The sequence below is a fragment of the Balaenoptera acutorostrata genome, chromosome X, assembly GCF_949987535.1.
Source record: "Balaenoptera acutorostrata chromosome X, mBalAcu1.1, whole genome shotgun sequence".
NCBI classification, from domain to species: domain Eukaryota; kingdom Metazoa; phylum Chordata; class Mammalia; order Artiodactyla; family Balaenopteridae; genus Balaenoptera; species Balaenoptera acutorostrata.
In genome coordinates, this window is record NC_080085.1 from 130,601,569 (window position 1) to 130,616,302 (window position 14,734).

Consider the following 14,734-nt stretch of genomic DNA (forward strand, 5'->3'; position numbering starts at 1 on the left):
CATTCACATTTAAGGTAATTATCTATATGTATATTCCTATGACCATTTTCTTAATTGTTTTGGGTTTGTTTTTGTAGGTCCTTTTTTTCTCTTATGTTTCCCACTTAGAGAAGTTCCTTTAGCATTTGTTGTAGAGCTGCTTTGGTGGTGCTGAATTCTCTTAGCTTTTGCTTGTCTGTAAAGCTTTTGATTTCTCCATCGAATCTGAATGAGATCCTTGCTGGTTAGAGTAATCTTGGTTGTAGGTTCTTCCCTTTCATCACTTTAAGTATATCATGCTACTCCCTTCTGGCTTGTAGAGTTTCTGCTGTGAAATCAGCTGTTAACCTTATGGGAGTTCCCTTGTATGTTATTTGTCATTTTTCCCTGGCTGCTTTCAATAATTTTTATTTTTGCCAGTTTGCTTACTATGTGTCTCGGCGTGTTTCTCCTTGGGTTTATCCTGTATGGGACTCGCTGCGCTTCCTGGACTTGGGTGGCTATTTCCTTTCCCATGTTAGGGAAGTTTTTGACTATAATCTCTTCAAATATTTTCTCTGGTCCTTCCTCTCTCTCTTCTCCTTCTGGGACCCCTATAATGCGAATGTTGTTGTGTTTAATGTTGTCCCAGAGGTCTCTTAGGCTGTCTTCATTTCTTTTCATTCTTTTTTCTTTATTCTGTTCTGCAGCAGTGAATTCCACCATTCTGTCTTCCAGGTCACTTATCCGTTCTTCTGCCTCAGTTATTCTGCTATTGATTCCTTCTAGTGTAGTTTTCATTTCAGTTATTGTATTGTTCATCTCTATTTGCTTTTTCTTTAATTCTTCTAGGTCTTTGTTAAACATTTCTTGCATCTTCTCGACCTGTGCCTCCATTCTTTTTCCGAGGTCCTGGATCATCTTCACTATCATTATTCTGAATTCTTTTTCTGGAAGGTTGCCTATCTCCACTTCATTTAGTTGTTTTTCTGGGGTTTTATCTTGTTCCTTCAACTGGTACATAGCCCTCTGCCTTTTCATCTTGTCTATCTTTCTGTGAATGTGGTTTTTGTTCCACAGGCTGCAGGATTGTAGTTCTTGTTTCTGTATATGTCTTCTTATCTTTGCCATTCAAGTGTTTGTAACTCCCTATGGTTAAAGGACAAAGCAGTGTTCTGCCCAATATACCCAAGAGTTTGACAATGGAAATTAGAACAGCTCTGTTCTGGGAAGGGGTAGGTGATGGAAGATATTATCCACCCCCAAGAAAGAAAAGGGATTTCTTGCTGAATCTCTTAACTTAAACTGAGTACCTTGACCATACAATCCTGAATATTAGCCCTAAAAATCCTAGCATGTTCTAGTACAGATGTGACAATAAATTGTGCAGCTACCAGTACCGTAGAAACTTCACTGGGCCCAGAGTGGCAACTTGTTTTATGCAAAATGCAATGGTTTCATTTCTTTGACAATAATCAAAAGGAGGAAAAAGTATTTTCTTCTCATTTGTTGGAGGTCAAATCAGGAATGGCAAAAACTACTAAAGGAAGAGAAGGAAGAGGGAGAAATATATTCAAAAAACAAATTGAAAACTACTTGATTGTCTGCTCACAGCCTGACCCCATATTTGTAAAAGAGGTTAAGAAGGCACAGTGAGCACCACCAGGATGCCCACAATCTATTGATGGAGACAGACATTGCACAACAGTTATAGCACCAGCCTAAACATGAGAAGTATGAACACTAATGAAACAAAAACAAGTGTTAAGTGAAACCAGAGGGAGGCTCTATTGATTCTGCTTAGAGTGTAGTGTTAGAGAAGGATTCATAAACTGGGTGATACTCAGAAGATGAGGTCATATTCAGTAGGTGATAGAAGGACTTCCCTAGCCAAAGAACAACACAGCAAAGGCAAAAATCCATAAGAGAGCATGGAGTGTTAAGGGAATTAATGGTATCCCTGGACTTACAGGCTAAAAGGAAGCTGAGGTTATACTATAAAATATCTTATTTGCCCACACCAAGAAATAAGGGTTTTATGGCCTTAAATGACACATTAGACCAGTCGGGCTTAATAGATATTTAAAGGACATTCTGTCCAAAAACATCTGAATATACATTCTTTTCTGTGCACATGGAAGTTCTCCAGGATAGATCACATTCTGGCCACAAAGCAAGTCTCAATAAATTTAAGAAGATAGATATTATATCAAGCATCTTTTCTGACCACAAAATATGAAACTAGAAATCAATTATAGGAAGAAAAATGGAGAAAACACAAACACGTAGACGCTAAACATCATGCTACTAAAAAACCAATGGGCTAACGAAAAAAATCAGAGAGGAAATCATAAAATACCTGGAAACAAATGAAATGAAATCACAACATTCAAAAAGCTATGGGATGCAGCAAATGCAGTTGTAAGAGGGAAGTTTATGGCAATACAAGCCTATGTCAGGAAACAAGAAAAATCTCAAATAAACAACCTAACCTACCATCTAAAGGAATTAGAAAAAGAAGAACAAACAAAGTCCAGAGTCAGCAGAAGGAAGGAAATTATAAAGATCAGAGGGGAAAAAAATGAAGTAGAGATCAAAAAAAAAAAAAAACCAAAACCCACAACAATAGAAAAGATAAATGAAACCAAGAGCTGGGTTTTTGAAAAGATAAATAAAATTGACAAGACTTTAAGCCATGCTCATTAAGAAAAAAAAGAGAGAGAAGATGCAAATAAAATAAGAAATGAAAGAGGAGAAATTACAATGAATATTACAGAGATACAAAAAATCATAAGAGAATACTATGAATATATGCCAACAAATTGGACAACCTAGAAGAAATGGATAAATTCCTAGAAACATACACTCTTCCACAACGGAGTCAGAAAGAACTAGATGATCTGAACAGACTGATCACTAGTAGTGAAATTGAATTAGTAATCAAAAAACTCCCAAAAAGCAAAAGTCCAGGACTAGACAGCTTCACAGAGGAATTCTAAGTATACAAAGAAGAATTAATACCTATCCTTCTCAAACTATTCCAGAACATTGAAGAGGAGGGAACATCCCCAAATTCATTCTATGAGGCCACTATTACCATGATACCCAACCAAAGACAATACAAGAAAAGAAAATTACAGGCCAATATCTCTGATGAATATAGATGCACAAATCCTCAACAAAATACTAGCAAACCAAATCCAACAATATATAAAAAGAATTATATACCATGATCAAGTGGAAATTATTCTAGGATGCAATAATTGTTCAATATCCACAAATCAATCAGCATGGTATACCACATTAACAAAAGGAAAGACAAAAACCACATGATCATCTCAATAGATGCAGAAAAAGCATTTTACAAAATTCAACATCCATTTATAATAAAAACTCTCCAGAAAGTGGGCAGAGAGGGAACATATCTCAAAATAATAAAGGCCATCTATGACAAACCCACAGCTAACACTGTGTTTTCAATGGTGAAAAGCTGAAAGCTTTTCCTCTAAAATCAGGAACAAAACAAGGATGCCCACTCTTGCCATTTCTGTTTAACATAGTATTGGAAGTCCTAGCCACAGCAATCAAACAAGAAAAAAAAAAAGACATCCATATTAGAAGGAAAGAGGTAAAACAGTCACTCTTTGCAGATGACATGACACTATACATAGAAAATGCTAAAGTCTGCACCAAAAAACTATTAGAACTAATAAATTAACTCAGTAAAGTTGTAGGATTCAATATTAATATACAGAAATCTGTTGCTGTTCTATACACTAATAATAAACTATCAGAAAAAGAAAACAAGAAAACGATCCCATTTACAATTATATTAGAAAGAATAAAATAAGAAGGAATAAATTTAACTAAGGAAGCGAAGGACCTATATTCTGAAAACTGTAAGTCATTGATGAAGGAAATGGAAGATGATACAAACAAATGGAAAGGTATCCCATGTTTACAGATTGGAAGAATTAAAATAGTTAAATTGTTTAATATTAAAATGTCCTACTACTCAAAGCAATCCACAGATTTAATACAATCCCTATCAAAATATCCATGACAGTTTTCACAGAACTAGCACAAATAATCCTAAAATTTGTATGGGAGCACAAAAGACCCCAAAGAGCCAAAGCAATCTTGAGAAAAAAGAACAAAGTTGGAAGTCATGATCCCTGACTTCAGGCTGTATTACAAAGCTACAGTAATCAAAACAGTATGATACTGGCACAAAAACAGAAATATAGATCAATGGAACAGGATAGAAAGCCCAGAAATAAACCCACGTACTTATGACCAATTAAACTATGACAAAGGAGGCAAGAATATACAATGGAGAAAAGACAGCCTCTTCAATAAATGTTGCTGGGAAAACAGCTACTTACATGTCAAAGAATGAAATTCGAACACTCCCTCATACCATATACAAAAATAAACTCAAAATGGATTAAAGACTTAAATGTAAGACCAGAAACCATAAAATTCCTAGAAGAAAACATAGGCAGAGCACTCTTTGACATAAGTGTTAACAGTATATTTTTGGATTGTCCCTTTAAGCAAAGGAAACAAAAGGATAAGTAAACAAATGGGACCTAACTAAACTTAAAAGCTTTTGTGCAGCAAAGGAAACCATCAACAAAACAAAAAGACAACCTACTGAATGGGAGACAATATTTGCAAATGATATGTCCAATAAGGGGTTAATATCCAAAATATATAAACAGTTCATATAACTCAATATCAAAAACAACCCCAAAAACTTGATTAAAAAAGAGAGAGAAGACCTGAATAGACATTTTCCCAAAGACATACAGATTGTCAACAGTCATATGAAAAGATGCTCAATATTCCTAACCATCATGGAAATGCAAATCAAAACCACAATGAGATATCGCCTCACATGTATTATAATGGCTGTCATCAAAAAGACCACAAATAACAAACTTGGCAAGGATATGCAGAAAAGGGAAACCTAGTACACTAGTACAATGTTAGTGGGAATGCAAGTTGGTGCAGCCACTATGGAAAACAGTATGGAAGTTCCTCAAAAAACAAAAAATAGAACTACCATATGATCCAGAAATTCTACTCCTGGGTGTATATATGCAGAAAATGAAAATATTAATTTGCAAAGATTATCTGCACCCCAAGGTTCAAAGCAGCATTATTTTCAATAGCCAAGATATGGAAGCAAGCTAAGTGTCCATCAACAGATGAATGGATAAAGACAATATATTGTGTGTGTTTGTGTGTGTGTGTGGCGGGGGGGGGGGTAAAATGGGATGTTACTCAACCATAAAAAAGAATGAAATTTTGACATTTGCAACAGCAACATGGATGGACTTGAAGGGTATTATGCTCAGTGAAATAAGTCAGACAAGGAAAGACACATACTGTATGTTATCACTTATATACAGAATCTAAAAATTACAACAAACTAATGAATATAAGAAAACAGAAACAGACTCCCAGATATAGAGAACAAACTAGTTCTTACCAGTGGGAAGAGGACTTGGGGGAGGGCAAGATAGGGGTAGGGGATTAAGAGACACAAACTATACTATGTATAAAATAAGTAAAATACAGGGATATACTGTACAGCACAGGGAATATAGCCAATAATTTATAATAACTTTAAATGAAGTATAATGTATTAAAATATTGAATCACTATGTTGTACACCTGAAACTAATATAATATTTTAAATTAACTATACTTAAATTTTTAAAAATGAAATAAGGGTTTTAGTCCATAGGCTATAAGTTCTTGTGGACATGCCTGAAATAGAGAGATGATATGGCCAGATGTATAATTTGGAAAGATTGCTCAACCTGCAATATGGATGCCTGGTTAGAAAGAGTGAAACTAAAGCCAAGACAGTAGTTAAAAGGCCATCACAATGTTTGGTGTGAATGACATTTAGGACACAATATAGAGTATTAGATAGTGGGATGAATTAAGTGGAATAGGGAGGAGATCTCAGTGGCAGAATATAACTGGTGGCTTTTCATGATGGTTAAGAAGGAAAAGGAGGAAGTCTAAGGAAGGATTCTAGATGACACAGAGTTTGTAACTTTTGCAAGTACTTGGCTAATGATGGAATTCATTCACCCACTGGGGAACAGAACTCTTCCCCTTTAGGCCTTCTCTTTCTTCTCTCCTTCCTCCCTGACCTTTGGGTTCCTGTAAGCCCTCAAATTCCCTCACATAGAGTCCTACCCCTTCTCCTCAGTTTCATTTTTTTCATGGAGGAGCAGGGGTAGAGTGGCTTGGGAAATGGATACTGCAGAAAGGATATCTATCAGACAATCAGAACTACAGCATTCCCAGAATGGCCCCCTCAACATATATTGTATTGGCTATGATGGCACTAGCATCTCTTTGCCTTTAGTTGCTTTGCCAAATGCCTCTTTCTGTTACTCGAGCCTTGGTATGTGCCAGCCCCAGGAATATGGGAGGTAAAAATCAATCTTGCCATGATAACACCAATGAGAAGGCATTCCCTTTGAATTCATACTGTCAGAGAATGATTGCTTGCTTGCTTGATTGATTAAGTCAGTCACTCATTCAACAAATACTAAGACATTGTATTAGATAGTTAATGTACAGAGATCATAAGACATTTGAGGTCCCATCCTTTCATTGAGCTTATAGTTTAGTGGAAAAAGACAAAAAATATATAAGTAAATAAATAAAGATAATATCATACAGTGATAAGTGCTATAAAAAAATAAAACAGAGTTTATGAGGTGGGGAGGGGTTTCATTAGATACAGTGATCACAGAAAACCCCTTTGAGGGGGTGGCTTTTAAGCAGGAAAATGGAAAATAAGCAAAAGCCAGAGCTTGCTGGAGAATATTTCAGGCCACAAACAAACAAACAACCATAAAAAACAGAAAGTGCAAAGTCTTCTAAGTGGGAAACATCTTGCAGTGTTGCAGTGTTCTAGGAACTGGCAGAAGGCTGATGTAAAGGGGAAAGCGATATGAGATGAGCTTGAAGAGATAAACAACAACCCGAATACAGGATCTAAACCAAGGCAGGGAACACAAAAGAAGGTTTTAGAGAAAAAAAAATAATCAGTTTGGTTTGGGCATATTCAGTAAAAGTACAAGAGTTCTGATGAACATAACAACTACAGCCTAAGGTTGGCATACATATAAAACCAAATGGAAACAAACACTGTATATGTTTATAACTAATTCAAATACTTAGTCAGGATTTTAAATTATCCAAAGTTACAGGGTAAGTTATAGGCACTAGTTATCGGCAAATCAGGACAAATTTGGATTTCTGGCATGAAGTATATGTGTTTATGCATTTGTCAAAATGATCAAGTGGTTTTTGTCCTTTATTCTATTGATATGGTGTATTACATTGATTGATTTTTGGATGTTAAGCCAACTTTATATTCCTGGGATATATCCCACTTAAAGATAGTGGATAATCCATTTATAAGTTTTTTTTATTTGGTTTGCTAGTATTTTGTTGAAGATCTTTGTGTTTATATTCATAAAGAATATTTGTCTTTGCTTTGCTTTTCTTGTGATCTTTGGTTTTGGTAGCATAGTGATACTGACCTGACTGAATGTCACCTCCTCTTCTGTATTTTACAAGACTTTGTGAAGACTTAGCATTCATTCTTCTTTAACTGTCTGGTAAAATTCAATGGTGAAACCATCTGGACCTGGGCTTTGCCTTGTGGGAAGTTATAAAATTACTAATTAAGTCTCTTTTTATAGGTCCAATAAAAATTTCTATTTTTTTTTCCTCAGTCAGTTTCAGTAGTTTGTGTGTTACTAGTAATTTTTCCATTTCATCTAGGCTATATAATTTGTTGACCTATAATTTGCAGCTCATAGTTTTCCTGTATAATCCTATTTATTTCTGTAAGGTCAGTAGTGATGTCCCCTCTTTCATGATTTTAGTAATATGATTATTCTCTTGTTTTGTGTGTGTGTGTGTGTTTTGTGTTCCCCACACCCCTTGGTCAGTCTAGCTAAAGGTTCATCAGTTTTACTGATCTTTTCAAAGAACCAACTTTTAGATTATTTGATTTTCTTTAATGTTTTTCTATTTTCTGTTTTATTTAATTTCACTCTAATATTTATTATTTTCTTCCTTCTGCTTCTTTTGGGTTTAGTTTGCTCTTCTCTTTCTAGTTTCTTAAGGTGGAAGGTCAGGTTCTTCTTTTTAATACAGGCTTTACAGTTATAAATTTCCCTCTGAACACTGCTTTAGGCTGTTTATACATTGTGCATAATTTTCACTAATTTCAAAATATTTTCTAATTTCCCTTGTGATTTCTTCTTTGAGCCATTGTTTATTTAGGTGTGTTATTTAATTTCAACATATTTGTGAATTTCCCAAATTCCCTTCTGTTATCGATTTCTAATTTCATTCAATTGAGGTTAGATAACACACTTTGTATGGTTCCAATACTTTTAAACTGATTGCATCTTGTTTTATGGCCTAACATATAGTCTACCACAGAAAATGTTCCATGTGCACTTGAGAATAATGTGTGTTCTGATATTGTTTGGTAGAGCGCAATATAAATGTTTACTAGATCTAGTTGGTTTGTAGTCTGTTCAAGTCTTCTATTTCTATGTTGATGTTCTGTCTAGTTGTTCTATTGGAAGTGGAATATTAAAATATTCAGTTTTTATTGTTGAATTGTCTATTTCTCCTTTCAATTCTTATCAGTTTTGCTCCATGTATTTTGGGGTTCTATGATTAGGTGCATATATCTTTATAATTTTTATATCTTCCTGATGGATTGACCATTTTATCATTAAAAAATCTTCCAGGCTTCTACAGAGTGGGGGTAAAGAGGATGGGAACAGAGTTCTCTGGCCTTACTGAGAATCAGCCATTTTTCTTGACTAACACTCCTCAGATTGTTGTGAGCCTTTGGTTAGAGTTTGGATTGAAAGTTTATTTTGCCAATTTTTGAAAATGTTCTTGTTGCTTTTATGGAAGAGTGGATTTTCAGAAGTTCTCACTTCACCATTCCAGAATTGCTTCCTTATTAGAGATTTTAAGGTTAACTTTAACTGCCCACTTAAGAATTTAAACCACTCTCTCCTTCTTAATGTACTTTATTTGGTTTCCTGGACAATATGTTCCCTTAAGTTTCCTCATACTTCAGCTATCCTATCCTTCTCATTTACTGAGTTATTCTCTTCTCTTTAGCCTCTAAATGCTATAGATGACTTCTCCAGCCTTATGGCTTTAAATATCACCTATATGGATGAAACCTGAATTAAATCTCCAGTCCAGATATCTTTTCTGAACACCAGACTTACATTCCATATAATCAGCACCCAGAAGCACTAGTTGTGTCCCTTATCAAGCATGACCCCCATCAGGTATAACCATTATCCTGACTATTGTTTCTATGTGTAAATTCCTTCCTGGCATTTGTTGGGAAATTTATATATTTTTTCTGAATTTCAAATACTGAGAAAAATAGTTGAGAAATCAGCAAAATGGAAAAAGTATTATAATTCTACTATAAGTATTAAAGCTTAACAATAGACACAGAAACATTACTGCCTTAAAGAAATCTACTAATGTCAAGTGAAAAGCAAGAACAGGAAATGCTGGCACACTGAGTCAAAAGTATTGAAATTCTAAATATCAGCACAGGAGTACATGTTGATCGGATCAGTTGATTTTGCTTATTATAAGTGTATCTTTGTAGCCCTGTATGCTGCTAATAGCAAGTCATTCTTGCAAATTATATATTGTCTATATGCATAGTATACAGTATACAAACACTGTGAGTGTCCTTTCAAGATATAACAAGTTTGAGAAGCAAAATAAACCCTTAAACTGGCAAGTTTGACATTTGATTTTGTATAGTTCTGTTACCTTGCTAAGAGATCCAAATGTTTTAATTCAAATACTACCCAATAAGATTTGCGGGTGTTTTCCAGTGTTTGAGTATCTTCTATAGTAATGTTACTGGCATTTGCTAATATTTCTAAACTTGTTATTTCATATTTTAAAAAGTTGTATATCCATAATAATGAGCAAAGGGCATGAAAGTCTGAAGTGTTTTATGAATAACATTTAATTTATGAAATTCTTGGGAATTCCAACTCTTATTCCTGATTTCCATAGTTTAATATGATAGAAATTTGGAAATACTACCAATAGCAATGATGGATGAAATATTAAAGATTTCTAACACCACAGATTAGTTTTGCCTACTTTTATATATGACATAAATGGAATCATGCACTATATACATGGAAGTGTCTGGCTTTCACTCAGCATTAAACCTGTGACCTCATCCAGATTGAGTTGTTGAGTATAATATACTTGTCATTCTTTTATAGTATTCCATTGTATGAATATGTCACAGATATTTTTATTGAAGTATAGTTGATGTACAATGTTGTGTTAATTTCTTTGTCACAGATTTTTAATCCATTTTGATGGACATTAGAGTAGTATCAAGTCTACTAAAATTAGCTATGCTATGAACATTCATTATATGCCTTTGGTAGACATAAGTACTGATTTATGTTTGGAAATATACTCAGGGCTAGAGATGCTAGGCTATATGATACGTGTATGTCCAGCACTAGTAGATACCACCAAACAACTTCTTAAAACCTTTGTACAAATTTACATTCCTATCAGCAATGCACTTTAGTTATTCTAGTGGGTGTGGAGTAATATTCTCTGGACTGTAATTTGCATTTCCCTGCTGACTAATGTAATTGATCACTTTATGTGGGTGATCGGAAAACCCTGTTTTATAAGGTGACTGTTCAACACTTTGGCCTTTTTTTTCCTATTGAGGTTTCTGACTACTACTTATAGACTTGTAGGGGATATCAATAATTATGGATTTGAGTAATTTGTCATGTACATGCAATGCAAATATTTTCTCGCACTCTATGGCTTGCCTTTTCACCATTATCTTTTGATAAAGAGAATTTCTTAATTTTTAACATATTCCAAGTCATCCTCTTTTACCTTTCTGGTTAGTGCTATTCTATGTCCTGTTTAAGTAATTTATATCTCTTCTAATATCATAAAGATATTCTCTTATGTTTTCTTCTAAAAGCTTTATTGTTTTACCTTTCACCTTTTCACATTTAGAGTTGTAATCCATCTGGAATTTATTTTTGTGTATGAGAGAGATAAAGCCCCCCCCACCTGTGTGTGTGTGTGTGTGTGTGTGTGTGTGTGTGTGTGTGTGTACTTTCTGCTATGCCCCATTAGTCTATTTTTCTATCTTTGCAACAATAATACATATTGCTTTAAAGTATACCAAAGCTTTAACACTTTAAAATAGGTCTTCTTATCTGGCATTGGATTTGATTTGATTGTAAACTCTGATTGTAAACTCTCCAGCTTTGTCTTTTTCAAGATTGTCTTAGCTATTTTTGGCACTTTTATATTTCTATTTAAACTTTAGAATCAGTGTTGTTTTCTTTGTATTTATCCTGCTTGGTGTTTACCAATTTCTTGAATCTTTGGATTGATAACTTTCATCAGTTTTAAGAATGGCTGGCCTTTAGCCACTTAATGATTGCTTTTGCTCATTTCTCTTCCTGTTTTTCTTCTACAAAATTACACATGACAATATATTTTACTGTGTCCCACGTATTTATTTATTCTTTTCTGTATTTTTGTCTCTCTCTACTTCAGTTTTGCCATTTTCTATTTAACTATTTTTAAGATCTCTAATCCTGTCTTCTACTTATTAAATCCACCCTTTGAATTCTGAATTTTTGATATTGTACTTTTCCATAACTAATTTCTAATTTATTCTCCTTTATAGATTCCAATTTTCTGTTGAAATTCCCTATCTTTTATCTATTTTATTCATCTTTTCCCTTTTTTCTTGAACATATTAACCATAGTTTTTAAAAGTCCTTATCCACAATCTGATATCTGAATCACCTGTAGGTCTGTTTTCATATTCTGGTTTTGGTTTTGGATCTTGGTTTTAGATCACATGATCCTGCCTATTGATATGCCTAATGATTTTTTATTGAATTCCAGACATTGTGTAATAAAAATATAGAGTTTTCAGATGATGTTGACTTCCACCAGAGAGACTTCATTCTTTCCTTTGTTAGGCAGATAGTGTGGGATAATTATCACCTTAATCCCATAAGGCACTGAGCTGTGTTATGGTTTTGGTTAAACCTAGTCCATCTCTGATATCCTCTTATATTTAGGACATAGCTTCTCCAGGGTTTTAAATGGATAGCCTAGCATGTCATCTTTTTTATAGCATTGGGAGACTGTAGGAAAGCCAGCTCTACTTTTCAAAGGTTTTCATATTAGTTATTATACTTTGTGCAAGTTCAAAATTCAGCAATTGTATTGAGAGGGGTATCAGTCAAGAGGCTGAGATCTCTTAGATCTCTACTTTTATCACTTTAGCATTGTGTGACCATCAGAATTATTACTTTTTTTTAAAAAATATCATCCAGCAGCAGCCCTATGCCCAGGGCCAAACTTGAATTCCAAGTTGCAATCCATGGCCAGAATTGGCAAGTACCACCAAGAATGAAGAAGCTACAGGTCACAGATTCATCTGTGAGAGGTTCTACCCTTTCTCCAGAATTTTAGTATCTTCAATCCTTATTGCTCAACAGTTCTGGGTCTCCTAACTGTTCATGAGGGGAGCATTGTTTATCCACAAACAACTCTATCCTACCCAGAGTGGAAGTAATACTCATCTAACTTGATAGTAAATTCATTAGGACAGAAATCTACAAGTCACCCTTGAGTTCTCTCTTTTTCTAATATTCCACACCTAATTCATTGGAGGATCCTCTGGGATTGTCCTTCATAATACATCCAGAATCAAATTACTTCTTACCACTTATGCCACTATCACTCTTACCTGAGCCATTATCATCTCTCATCTGAAATACTGCAATAACCTCTTAACTGGACTCCCTGCTTCTATCTTTCTCATACTTATATTTTTAACAGAGTATCCATAATGATTCTTTAAAAACCATAAATCAGATAACATAATTATTTTGTTCAAAATATTCCAATCACTCCCTATTGTCCCCCAGAATAAAATTCAAAGCCTTTTAATGTTCTTCAAGACTTAGATGACCTGATCCCCTATTTGATCTCATATCTGAGATACTTTTCTGACTCCCTGGCTGTTCCCTCTAACTAGAGTATTATTTCCTCAAATATCTGCCTTGTTAAACCTTTTACCTCCTCAAAATTTCTGCCCAAATTTCACTTTTTCAAAGAGACCTACGCTGATTACTCTATTTTAAATTTCAATGGCAATGCTCATCTTCCACCTAGACATGACTGACCCCACCTTATTCTGTAGTACTTTTATGTCTTCTCATGGTGCATCTCATTTTACAACATACTTTATACTTTACTTTTTCATCTAGTGTTTGTTTTCTCTTTTGCCATCACTCTGTCCGCTACAGTGTAAGCTCCATATGGGCAGGTCTTTGTCTTATTCATGGATACATTCCAAGCTCCTAGAACAGAGCCTGGCCCATGGGAGACAATCTGTAAATATTTGACAATGATTGAAAAAATATGTAACACACAATTATTTGGGTCTTTTCAAACGCACTTTCTACTTCAAAATACAGAGATAAATCTAATTTAGAGATGATCAACACAGACCTTGATATATTGCTCTGATGACTCCCAAATGAAACTTACTCTGAAATTCTTAGTCAGAAACTCACTCAAATTCTATTCAATTTTGATTTTTCTAATTCATTTGAAAATAGGCTATGTATCTATTCATTTCTCTGCCAGATTTACAGCTACTGGCAAAGGCAGTACTCTCTAAAAATGAGGAAATTTCTAGAGTCTCTTCCCGTCTACCATTTACTGTAGGGAATTAAATAGAACTATAGTATATGAGGATGCAGGTAGAATAGGCATTTCAAAAATACAAACACATTCTGTTTGAGGGATCTTGCCTTTAGGAAGCTACTATTGTACTTTATATTAGTTCTATCTTGGTTTGTCTTCTGGATAATTTAGGAAACAGATGTTAATGTTTCAATCTAATGAAAGACAAATTAGTTTAAAATGGTGAAATAAGGTTTCCTGTCTAGAAGGAAAACTGTTAAAGGTTAAATCTCCTCCTGATCAGTTAGTACTACTCCACCCCACTCCCCTTCCTCACTCACATACCAGCCTGAATTAAAGGTCTCAGCTTTTGAAACTACTAAGGGACAGAATAGGAAATATTCTGTTTCTTTTGGAAGAAGATCAGGCAAACAGAAAGTGAGAAAATACATACAGCTGCCAAACTTCAGTGGGCAGGCATGCACATCCATAGGAAAATCTTCCAAATGCATGGGACACTCGGCATGAATTGTTAACCTAAAAGGAAGAATAACAGAACATGATATTAAGCTAAAATGAATGGTATTAAACATGGAGCTGAGTTCTCGTTCACCAGCAATGGAGTGCTGCTAAGAATAATGGGATTTTATTTGTTTAGGTTCACTGAGATCCAAGACTTTATGAACAAAAGGGATGGATTAAATGAACTAGATAGCCTCTCAAAGTAGCATTCAATATTAGATTTTTAGATCAGATATAAATCCCACCTTACCACCTTTAGGAAAACAAATATCATTTGTCTACCCTAACTGAGCTCCCTTAGCTAATTCACCACCAAAGAAGTCTGGAAACACCAGGTACTGACTCATTCACTCCTGATAGCAGTTTAATTATTTCTGAAATAATACTCCTCAGCAGGCTATCATGTGAGTTAAACAATTTAGAGACTGCA

The 14,734-nt window shown here is 34.6% G+C and overlaps 1 protein-coding gene across 2 annotated transcripts in view; it reads right to left on the reverse strand.

Moving 5' to 3' along the window:
• The window catches only part of GABRA3 (gamma-aminobutyric acid type A receptor subunit alpha3), a 247,227-nt gene that overhangs the window by 44,502 nt on the left and 187,991 nt on the right, over nucleotides 1-14,734 (reverse strand). For both annotated transcript variants that reach the window (XM_057539110.1, XM_057539108.1), the window contains exon 6: nucleotides 14,237-14,319. In XM_057539110.1, the coding sequence (XP_057395093.1) occupies nucleotides 14,237-14,319 (83 nt within the window). The remainder of the gene's footprint in view (nucleotides 1-14,236; nucleotides 14,320-14,734) is intronic.